This window comes from Dermacentor albipictus, chromosome 3, assembly GCF_038994185.2.
Source record: "Dermacentor albipictus isolate Rhodes 1998 colony chromosome 3, USDA_Dalb.pri_finalv2, whole genome shotgun sequence".
NCBI classification, from domain to species: domain Eukaryota; kingdom Metazoa; phylum Arthropoda; class Arachnida; order Ixodida; family Ixodidae; genus Dermacentor; species Dermacentor albipictus.
This window is the reverse complement of record NC_091823.1, coordinates 64305716-64318116: the sequence shown is the minus strand read 5'-3', so window position 1 is coordinate 64318116 and position 12401 is coordinate 64305716. Positions and strand designations below refer to the sequence as shown.

The 12401-nt window shown below is 45.3% G+C and overlaps 1 protein-coding gene across 4 annotated transcripts in view; it reads right to left on the bottom strand.

Annotated features, from left to right (window-relative positions):
• Window positions 1-12401, bottom strand: part of Pask (PAS kinase) — an 85223-nt gene that overhangs the window by 53854 nt on the left and 18968 nt on the right. The window contains exons 1-2 of one of the 4 annotated variants that reach the window (XM_065436483.2): window positions 8539-8946; window positions 2204-2355 (exon numbers count right to left, since the gene is read on the bottom strand). In XM_065436483.2, coding sequence (XP_065292555.2) covers window positions 2204-2235 — 32 coding nt within the window. In that variant the 5' untranslated portion in view covers window positions 2236-2355; window positions 8539-8946. Of the gene's footprint in view, window positions 1-2203; window positions 2356-8538; window positions 8947-12401 lie in introns of those variants that run through there. The other 3 variants (XM_065436484.2, XM_065436481.2, XM_065436482.2) reach the window with 3 other exon arrangements.

Below are 12401 nucleotides of genomic sequence, written 5' to 3'. Positions count from 1 at the left end.
TTAAATTTGATTTATTGCTAAAAATAGGGAGTTTTAGAATAGGGGCCCCAATAGTTTGGGGCCCCAAAGAGCTTTGCGGGTGTCAGCATTGGGACACGTAGGAGTGAAGAGTTTTAGAATAGGGTTTTACGTTTGCGGATAGCGTCTTGCGCTGACAGCGCCACTACGGCGTCAAAGAAAAGCTATTGGAAATAATTAAATAAAACATACCATTTTATGAGAGGAATAATAATTTTGACTTGCGTGTATTCGCGTTTGATTACAATTTAGAGGTTATTCTGTAAGCAGCAAACAGTTAGTTGCGCTTAGTTTTGAGCAAACCAACTTTACTAGCCTTCACCAGCCAAGCTTAGCCGTGTTAGGCCTACGAGCCATAAGATCCACAATCAAATCAGGAATCAGCGGCGTCTAATGAGTCAATCTTCATAACACACGCTAGTTGAGAGAGAGCGATAACCGCAGTCACTTCTCCTAGCTTGCGAACTTCACGCGTTACTACGAATCGAACCCAGTTTTGTGCTAGGTGAGAGCCGTCGCTTCGATCGGTGCCGCCATGTTTGCCGACGCAAAACTTTTGGGGCCGCTATTTGGGCTCCCGCTAAATCGGTGAAATAGCGTTCCCAACGCAAAACCCAAACGCAGTTTGCGTCTTGCGCATGCGCAGTGGCTTCGACGCCATTTCTTTGGGGCCCCAAAACGTTTGGGGCCCCTATTCTAAAACTCCCTAATATTGCTTTTCTTGGACCGTACCGCCCTTGTTGGTAACACAGCTACTAAGCCTATACTTAAGAAGGGGAAGGTCTGCACACAATGACAATGCTGCTGAATTGGCTGAGAATGTTTGTCCTGAATGGCCCTTTCCTATTGGCTGTGCGCAGGGTGGTTCTTGACAAACTTCAGGCTCACCTCTAATTTCATATGTAAATTAATGGCTCAGTTTACTCAAATTATGAATTCAACATTTAATATTGCTTTACTAATTGTACTGCTAGTCCTATTCCAAGTACTGACAGTGAACATTCATCATGTGCAGTAGAACCTCATTTATATGTTTGAACAACAATGCAAGAAAAAATGCATTAACCAGGAAAACGTACCACCCAAAGACAATAAATTTTTGTCAGGCTAAACTGTAGTTGACATCTACGTAATGCAAATCGTTACAGCACGAGATGCGGACGCACCCCGAGCTGGCGTGGCGCGAGCAGCCTGAAGCACATGTCATTGTTACGGCTTCAGCACGCTTACATTCGCGCTCCTCAAGTTCAGCCTGGGTCAGCAGCTTCTTTGAGCGGAGAATTTAGGCGGGAAGTTTTGACATGCGCATGCAAATCATTGCTGCATGAAACACCAACACACGTCCAGCTGATGGGGCCCAAGCTACCCGAGACGCACATTGTCATTTTCCTATTGCACAGCAACAATAAACCAAAATGAAATTGAGCTGGTGGGCGTTGCTGAATACGGTGACTACAATGCAGCCCAAGTGAAACATGAAGCTCACTTTGTGCTGTCTGCAGAAAGAAATGGTGGCATGTTCAGGTTATCGCCTATTATAGCATGCAGTGCGCGTCCAACGGCACTACGCCCCACACGCTGTGAAAAAGATAGGTAAAGACACTTATTGCAATAGGATTCACGGTGATAGCTGCGAATGCAAATTTGTGATGACCTGTTAGATTTGATGGTACCGAAATAAAAGATTGAGTGCACATTGGCATTTTCATGAGAGGTGGATTGGCAAATACTGCAGGGAAACTGCTGCGACAGGTGGCCACTGTTCTCGATCAAATGCACCTGATCCCTATTCTCGTTTACCTGAAATCTAGTGGCGGGAAAACGTATCGTATGATCACATTTTGGCGATGGACTTACCGTTGGTGGTGAAATATTGTGTTTTCCGGGAACGTATGAACCGCTGAAATGTAAGCGTAAATGTATTGGTTCATTTTTTGTGTTCCCGATTGTGAACATTGGCACCAGAAAATCGTAAGTAATGGGATCACATCTACAAGGTTCTACTGTACTCCTCTTTCCAAGGACACTGGCGAGCAGCTGTTTATGATGTGGAACTGCCTGTTGAAAAGCACTCCAACAAATTTATTTTTCATGGGCAGATCTCATTACCTGGGTGCCTGTGCCAACATGCCCCAGATAAACATGCAGCATCCCAATGGCAATTCTCTCGCAAGCAAAAACTCACCTGCGTTGCTGCTGTACTGCTCCGCCTGCCATGGCCCCATCGGAGTGCCGGTCCGAGCGACACGCACGCACCACTCGGTCAAGTGGTGTCAGGGGGCTGTTACCTAGTGCAGGCCAGCCACGGCTACGAACAAGAGGCTTGAACGGTGACTGCTGCACAAAAGACCAGAAATATACTAAATGAACATCAGACCATGGGAAAAAAGACGAAACCAACTGTGCCCCTTTGGACAAACTGGAAAGCAAAGAAATATTTATATGAATGCTCGGCGAAAGCGTGGAAAAAAGATAAAGAAGGACAAGACCAGACAAAATGAGCTGGGACTATCAAGCATTTTTTTATCATACATTACACCCACACATACAAAAAGAATGTAAAGATTCGCAACATTCTGTGCGACACCAAAATGTAACATGCTTTTGGTGCTCTGGCTCTATTTAGTGCTCTACCTTTTTCTTATCTTGCAATGTTGCTTTCGGTGTGACAAATAATTTTCCAGTGTTTGTTCATATTCGTGCATGTGCACATGTCTATTCAAATAAAGACTTTTTAGTCTGCGCTCATGTTGTCTAGTCTTACTTTTCTTTTTTCACACTGTCCCAAAGTGCTCACATCTTGCCAAAGAGTACCCAGCTATGGAGTTCCTGGATGGTGAATAGAACGCCCGCACCTCCACCAAATGCAATGGGAGTGTTAGCCTAGAAAAAGAATCCAGCATTGTAGCAGTATGCCTAAATGAGTCAATAAAGTTATGGATAAGCACATGAGCAAGCTCCTCCAATCGTCTGCTTCAACTTTCACTAGCACTACAGCCATCACCCCAAGTACGGTATTAATTTATGCTTTGTTTACAACCTTTTTGCTGAGAAATAAAATTACTGTTTGAAAGCTGTATTCCCACCCACAAACAAGAAGTCAAAGAACTGGAGTAAAAATAGCACCCAATCATCCACTCGGACAAAAACTGACAGCAATGAGCACCATAACATGAACAACGCAGGAAGTGGAACTTCATGGAACCGTCAGTAAACAGAATGTTATTCATTTCTGTCCTTTTGGCAACACCATAGATATGGATAACATGTTGGTTATTGAAGGTGCCATAAACCTCCCCTTTCCACTGTGTTCATTTCATAGTGCTCAATGCTGCCCATTATTTTTATTTTTTTTGTCACTTGCCTTTTGGCCTATTGTTATATATTAAAGGGGCCCTGAACCACCCCTCGGGCTTGGTGAAAAAACGCAGTCTGCGGATAGCATATGCTGCTGTGAACATCTCAGCCAAATTATGTAGTCGTGCATGGTGCATGGAGCTCGCAAGTGGAGTGTGAAGTTACGTTCCTCTCAAACACACTCTTTTCAACAGAAGCCCGCTCCTCACTATTTTCTGGATATTTATTTCGTAATATAGTAGATTCCCACATGCAACTGCTATTGGCGAATAGCTGACATCAATCAAGAAGTGTGTTTGGATCAGTGTGCTTCTTATTACTGTTACTGTGCATATTTATTAATGCAGGTAAATAAACAGGCTGAGGTAAGCAAAAATGTGCCTTCGAATTTCGATAATAATTATGTAGTTCCGGAAGAAGCCAACTATCATCTGCTCATGCTCGGCCGCGGTTGCCCGCATATGCATTAAACTATAGCCACCCTGCTTATTGGTGTCATAGCCGTCGGGTCTCGCTGATTTCGACTAGTTTTGAACACTCAACTAGCCTCGAACCACGCAAAACTTAAGGTCAGACCACACGCACGCTTGCCAGTGCGCGCTCACTTCTCGCCACGCCTGATTAAATGCCTTAGCAGATTTCGCTTCGTAATGAGCCATTGATAGTGCATCAAGATGCGCAAGCTGGATGTGGCTACTATGAGTCAAGCTGATGCAGGACAATGCCGGTCCACACCACGTAGCACAGCCAGACAGCGGCAAATGAGCGAGAGTGCAGACTCTAGTACTGTCGTGCACAAAGCAAACACTGCAGTTGCATGTAGCTGCAATCTGCTAAATAGCAGAGATACCTGGGCCGCCACAGGGCGCCATGACGAGCCCACTGGCCGAGCGCACTGCGGCTCGCTGAGGACAACCGTGTTTGGTACGTCGTAGGTGCCAAAATCAGAAATAGTGACGTCTACTGTGAACATCCAAAATCAAATTTGAACTGTGTGCAACGGTGGCGTTTAGTAGACAGCATTGCGGGCACACCCCACTCCATCGTAGCCTTCTCAGTGAAAATCATTGAAGGAGTGGAAGCACCGCGAATGGTATGTTTGATTGCCAGTAACTCAACTTCTGCTGACCATATTGAAGAACATATTGCAGCAAACTATATCTGAAAAGGCCAAATTTAACTTCAAATACATTTCTCAACTTTGATAAAAATTTGTTCAGGGCACCTTTAAACCTGAAGTAGCATGCGAAGCCTTTTGCTCAAGTAACCTCCCCCCCTATCCCTAAAATTTCCCTCACCAGCATGAACATACTTTAACTACTGGTTGATATTGGAGTTTCTTCATGACATATCATTAGAATATGTAAATTATGAGCACAATGGATGGGCTATGCAGTGCATATAAAACACAATGGCAGTGTGTGTTCATGAGACTATTGCCCTAGGCTAGCAATCTGGCATAATGCACTACCAGCATTCTGGGCACATTATCTCAGAGGACTCAAATGCAAAATATATCGTTTTTGTTCACTACTGTACATAATAAATATTATAATGAAGGTATTTTTGTGCTTCATTAAAATGATAAGGTTCTGCTGTATCAATTACCACATCAAAGTGGAAAAAGCTGATACAAAGTTCTAAACATGAGCGACAGCGCCCATCAGATACATCTTTAACAAGTGTCATATAATGCTGAATGCTGCCAAAGACAGCCAGTATCAATGCTTAGAAAGTGTTCAAAAGCACTACTGAGTCAGTCACTTCTACAGGCCTCATGTTCTCTGCAAGATACACGGACTTCACAAACTTGTAGGAAAACCACCAGAAGTGCTAGGCCTGCCAGCATCTTTCTAACATTTTCTAAATTTTCTCACGTACATGGCTAGGAGTCTAGAAGCTCAAAAAAAAGAAAAGGAAACGTCTAACATCATTCAACATAGAGGAACTAATAAGAAATGTTAACTGGTATGCTCTAGGTTTAGTAAATAGTTGGAGACGCCATAGATAGCTTTACTTCCTTTACAGTGATGACGAAGGTAATTACTGTGCGGTATCGCCACCAGCACCTGTATCTTGATTTCTTGGACAGATTAACATAATGAGCACAGCACTGTGACAAATGCTGAAAGCATCAACAGTCCCGACTCTATGCAGCAGGCAAAAGAAAAACAGCTGCTTAATTTCTGCTTTTATAACACTTTTATAATTGTTGAAACTGATCATGAGCAAGTCACTGGGAGGATCTGGATACAAGCTAACAAGGGTAGCCAGTTTTGCCTCCCGGCAGAATTCTTTTTGCAGCAGCAGTGATCAAACAGTGAAATTTCTTATTTGAATATTCAAGAAAAACGACATTTGAATATTGAATCTTGCACTCAAGACTTCAATAAATGTTGGTCTCTTGTATATGAACAGAAACAAATACTAGATAACTTCAAATAGTTAATTCTAGAATTGAATATGAATCAAACAGTGAAGACTATTCGATTCATGTCCAAAATTTATTATATTTACACACTCCTACTTTTTAGCCTAAAACTAGCACATGCTCAAAGATATGGAATTGACTGCACATTCATAGTCTGATTAATGTCATATGCATCAAATGCGAAATTTTTCATAGATATTCTTGAGTGAAACAGTAAATTCAGTGATGCAGTGGCATTTTAAAATGTGAAACTGATGACAAAAAGGCAGTTTTTCCAATGATTTTGGAAGCCCAGTGCATAATGCCCTCTCCTGCCTATCAACTAGAGCCTTTTACCATGTTGCTTTAACTACTAGGGAACTGATTTCTGTATTGTCATGGCTGCTGTAACAGCCATTCGTCACTCTTGGCACATAGCTTTTAACTTACTCAAATGTAAGTTTCAAATCCAAGCAGTGCTACAACATTCTGAGAGCATAGCAAATACCCTTCCCTGACCTACAACACAGCAGTTCTTCAAATGGGAAACTCACGAACAGTCATGACGATACCATTACCTTCGTAAGTTTAATGAGCAAGATGACAATTTCGCTCCGGGCTTCATAGGTTGCCAGATCTATACAGTCCGCTATTTCAAAAATCTTGAAAAGTAGAGGTACATGAATATTTGTTATTTCAAATACGACTCAAACAGTGATTGCCATTAGATCTGTAAATGAATCAAGAATGTTATATCTGGTAGCACTTTGTAATATCTTATTTGGCCAAATGTCAGCTGCAGCATTGCTACTGGAACCTGCACGTGGGAAGCACTCACGCAAATGACAAGTAGGGCTTAAGTGGCAGCTGACAAGTGTCTGCTGCTTGCTGTCAAAGTCAACTCAACCAAAAAATACTCAGCTATACTTAAATTTGTTCCATACTTTCTACATTAAGCAATATTTTCAGTCTAAGGAGAGTGCCTTCTTGGGGAGCATGAAGAGAAGTGTTGCACGGCAACTTGCACTCACTTAATAAAGATGCTTCTGTTTTAGAGTGTCTGCATATTTTCTATGCTGAAGAAGTGTTTTTGAGGAATAGGCTAAAGTTGGCTAGAGCTCCCTTGGTGGAGCTTGACATGTCTGCATCACCGAGACAACTATGTAGCATTGTGAAGTTGTGTTCATCACTTTTTCTTATGCTGGTAACAGACAGCTTTCTCAATTAACCTTACAGGTGACACAATAGGGTGACCTACACAAAAATGCGACTATATGATGGCAGAAATGGAGGACACAGGCACTGCTCCTGTCTTAGTGTTGTTCTTGCGCTGTTTAGCACATTGCATTGTCATACCAACGAGCACGGCTAACAACCATATTGCTTGCAGAAGTGCTGGGTCATGTGCAGTTACTTGGCACCATCGTTTTCATTCCTGTGGTTGTACCCTGTGGTAACACCGTACCTCTTGCTTACCTTACCTCTCATATGCTGTGCGGTTGAGTAATGTTTACTTAGGAATGTACAAAAATATTTAATGATTTTTGCCTGTATTGGTGTTCAATTGCTACATTTTAACATTTTAACACGGTTACACCACAAGTGAAACTACGGCGTTCATAAATATGTTATTGCTTGTAAGATGTATGACACCTCCGCTAAGCAGTCAGCCAAACGGGCTACAGTGGGAACAAGTTCGATGACAGGAATGCAACAGCCTACAACTCGCGAGATTGAGGACCCACATGCAAGTGGACGGCTAGCTAAACTGTCCCACTCGTTCACGCACATCACGTGTGCCAATCAAGGTCGCACCGAGAGATCCATACACCGCGTGTCGGAAGGCGCGGCCCGTCGCCCACCAGCAGAAGAGCGAGCGGCGGTGGCCGAGTGGGTGGGTGCGACAATTCCATAGCGAGCGATTGCAATACACAACGGTTCGTGAACGTCAGTCGAGAGACGCTAGAAAGAGCGAAAATCGCGCTCCGGATGAGAGAGACAGCCGGAAGAGGTCGCGTAATATTATACAGAAATTATTTGGCTGGATGGGGAAGGAGGGGGAGGGGAGGGACCAGACCGGGCAACGATCCCGCTGACGCATAATGAATGAACCGGCGCGCAGGGTAGGCGACGCAGTATTGACGTCGAGCGACCACCGGCGCCGTGCGAAGACGTCCAGGTGCAGCGGTACGAACCCCAAAGGAGGGCTGCGAACGAAATTAAAAAAAAAACAATTGAAGGAGGGGAGAGACAAAGTGGTAGGAACTAAGAACACGGGTGGCGGTTAGGTTTCGAGTCCTTTCGAGCACCAAATTGAGGGACCATCGGTTGTGGTGCGAGACACCCTTGGTGCGAAGGAACCGAGGCCCCAGACAGTGTACGAAACATCACACGCGGCTGCTGCCAAGTAATTACCGCCCGCAGACCTCGAGAAAGAATCGCGAAGCGCCCGAACGTGCACACAAGTTCGCCCTATTACGCGTACGAAATATATGAAGTCCAGCAGCACAACGTAGCGGCGACTGCACGCGGCGCAGTTTAACAAACAGCCGCTTCTCCCACCACCACCTCCCTCCATACAAACGTCGGCGCGACGACGTGTTGTCGCGTCGAGGCAAATGCTACTGTGTTTCCACTTCGCCGCCTTTGGGATTCGAGGCACAAGTCCACCCCATGAAAGAAACATTAATCTAATCAAAGGGGTCCCTCAGCCATTGTCCATAATACAATCTATGCCTGGACGTTTCTCTCACCTGTCATTTTCGTCATCCGCACCAAGATCACTGTCCGCACACGGAGGGAGAGCGGCGTAGTAGCGCGTCGTCTGCTCACGACGAGGCTTTCAAAAAACGCTTGACCTCCTCTTCCGAAGCACGACGGGGCTGGCCGCCCGAGAGTCCGGTCGCGACGTCTGCGGCGGCGGCAGCAGCGACGAAGCAAGCAAGCAGCACAGTTGACGAGAGGCCGGTTCGCGCACGAATTAGCTGCGCTGAGGCGGCGTACGACGAGGCCTTGCCCTTACTGCATGCGCTCGCCGTTGCAGCGCCCGGACCACCACCACCAAGTCGACAAGCGCGAATCGATAGACGAGAGAAGGGCCGGCGCGCTGCGAGCAAGCGCGGTCAAGCGAGCGGCGGCAGAGAGCTGTCGTCTGCTTCGCTGCTACGCGCGCGCGCGAGCGCGCGCCGCCGCTAGGGTGAGACCGACGTCGTCGTCGACATCGTGGCTCGGCGTACGACGGGAAGACGGCGAAGGAAAACAAGGAACGCGCAATAAGAAGGAATATAAAGGGGAAACAAAATCCACGCGGAAGCGTTGTTCGCCGGGCGCCCGGAACCAAGTCGGCACGCATGCGCCCGAGTCGGCTTGCTCCTTCCTTTGCGTTTGAGGGCTGTGCTCGGCTGAACTATCCGAGCGCTTCCATGCGCGACCGATCCAAACACAAACAGAACAGCACCGCTGCGTGTGGTGCCCGCATCACAACGAGCACGTCACTGCATAATCAACACGGCATTCGAGGCAGGCGCCCGATGCCAGGGTGAAGGGCTGGACAGGTGACAGTGCCATCGTTGGCGTGGTCCCATTTCAATGGGACAAGTGCACTCCAGATGCGACGGGAAAATCGGCGACTAAAAAGCCCCTTTTTATTGCGTTGGCAATAGGGGTGTCTAAGCCGAAAAAATTGCGTCTCGTGCGGTCAGTTTGTCCGATCCAGCTGAGCTATCGTTGCTGCCGCTGTTTCTGGCCGTCACTCGACGAGTCCAATTAACCTCGTCACATTATATATATATATATATATATATATATATATATATATATATATATATATATATATATATATATATATATATATATATATATATATATATATATATAAATCGGGACTGGTCAACACTAGGTCGCTAGTGTTGACCAACCAGATTCGTTGTTTCAGCTATCAATGATACTACCAGCCATCTTTGAGGCCGACTAACCTTGTGGGAAAAAAAAAATAGCGAAAGAAATGGGACTGGGAAGCTAGGCTAGCTGTCTGCCGCGACACGCCAGCGCACAGTGTGCAGAAGTTAACGCCCCTAAATGTATAATGGCGACCCGTCTGGTCATTCGCATCGCCATTATGCGCCGCAAAGCAGTTTCACTTGATTAAAAAGTAGCGTTAGACATGAGTCTCGTCGCTGATGCTAGAACACAAAAGTGAACTAAGCCTTTGGGCTAGTGTTTGCCGCTGGTAAATTTCAGCGTGCCTACACAAACAAACGATGACAAGGAAACGGCTACTGTCATCAGCACAGGCGTCCCGTATGGGAGAGGGCAACGAACATTTGTGCGCGCCATGCAGGGCATCGAGCGGCCAGGCCAACATTCTTGCAGCGTCAGTAGCAAATAATAATAATAATAATAATAATAATAATAATAATAATAATAATAATAATAATAATAATAATAATAATAATAATAATAATAAATTAAACAATAAAATAAGATAACAAAAAGGCAAGGCAGAACACCAGAAGGTGAGAAAACTACCGCTAATCTGTTCAACCCATTTCATATCTACGTCATTGGCATTTATAATGAGCTAAAAATAATATCGGTACATTCGGAAACAAATGTTGGAAAAGATGAAACCTACAGAGGCAGCGAAATTATTTTAACGCCGGAACGGAAATTAAAAATTCAGGATGTCAATCTACAGGATTGCGGAAGATGGCGAAACTAGGTAGGAGTTGAACGTCAGTGGCGTACGCAAGAAGGGCGGAATGAAAACGGGAGCTACATAAGAAACAAAATGGAACACGTAATTGCTCGAAACTACATATCTCGCGGAGTGAAAACGGCCGGCCCTAAACATGCCGTAACCCCAAAACCCAGCGTCTGTGAATGAACCACGCCAGTGTGTTGCACACACGGGCGAATGTGGAAAGTGGAATGACGCATGCTCCAGCTGCCCTCACCTGTTCGCGCTTCATTCTGGCCTACCTAGCACAATTGTTACCTACTAAAAAAAAGAAATCCGGTGACATAATCACCAAAACGTGCGCTATTTTTCTTTTCTAACACTAATTAGCTGATACCTGAAGCTACAACGTTACGTGATCCTCACGCGCCGCGTCCGTGTTTAACAAGGCGTGCAGTCAAGCACCGACTCTTTTTTTGTTTCCCTCCTTTATCTTTAGCGTTCAGGTAGTAACTCTGAACCATTTCTTTTTGTTTTCGTGTTGCGAAGCTACAAACGTTTAGTCTTATCCGTAGTGTTCGGAAATGTTAAAACACCGGGTGTGTGTTTGTCCATACGTCCCTTGTATTTAGTGTAATTTATGACTTTGTGACAGCAGTGAAAACACCATTGTTTACTTTATTTGTTCATTATTTAATGTGGATGCCATAGGGACACTACATGACACTTCATATAGTGAGGGCGTGTTTATTACAAAGGCAGAAGTTAAAAACGATTTAAAACAAGACTTTGTAAGTACAGCAAGGTCGGCAATCATACCTAACAATGACAGGCAAATTAGCACGATACAGGCATGAAACAGAACCAAATTTTAAAAAAAGGTACGCGTAATGAATCACGGTAGCGGGCTAACTGCGTGCCAGAAACGTCGCTATATTCACTAAATGAACAGGGCGAATAGAAGCACCTACAACGATAGAAAGAAATTATAATAAAGAGCGTCAAGAGTAAGTGCTTGAAGGATAGGGTCTGTGGACGCGATAACGCAAATTCGACTAGAAATTTCTTCCTTACAATCTCGTGTCCCGTCCAGCTCCCAATTCCTGTCCTCTAGTTTACCTCTTCGATTCCCTTCGTGCAGCCCACGGACGACATCGACGCCGACGACCTCCTCGAATGCACACACGCCGGCCGTCACGAGGAAAGTCCGAAATGTTTAGTCGAGACGATCGAGTTAACGAGAACCGACGCTCCGACGCTGTGTTTGCTTGTCGACAAGAAGGGGGCTCGTCGGGGGAGCCCGCCCGTAGGGTGTCTCGATGCATTCCCTCTCCCCTAGGGGAGCGCATCGAATTACCCTAGCCCGCCGTGGTTACCGAGGATGAGAAGCACTGCATACACGAATATTGACGCGCGTGAGGTAGTGCCGCGAGTGAAACATGAACGCCAACGGTGTTAACGTCGTGAAAAAGGAGTTGCGATGCGACCATCAAACGAGATGCCCACGCATCCTCTCGGGGAACGGGATGTCTTCGTTAACAACACTAATAATAACACGAATCAGCTTACGCCTCGAGTTAAGTATCATTAACCTGCTCGAGAATAAACACTCAAGTATATATCCTCTTGTGGTGAGGTTCAGGCGCACGAGCAGCTATTTTCAGGTGACGCTTGCCGAAATCGCGATAATCCGTGGTTCCTAAATACGAAAGGTGATGAGTAAACGCACAAAGCTTATTGCAGGTAACAAAATTCCTGCGCTAAGGCAGTGCTGACGTTAATTTCGTACCAGACATATCTGTGAAGCCGTCAAACCCCCAAGCAGCCACTCTGGATTGTTTGATCAAACATGAAAAGCAAGGTTTTCATAAGCCGCACTCATAAATTCCGCGAAGCAGATGGCACCGTTCAAAATTACTCGTCTTCAGCAGTAATCTG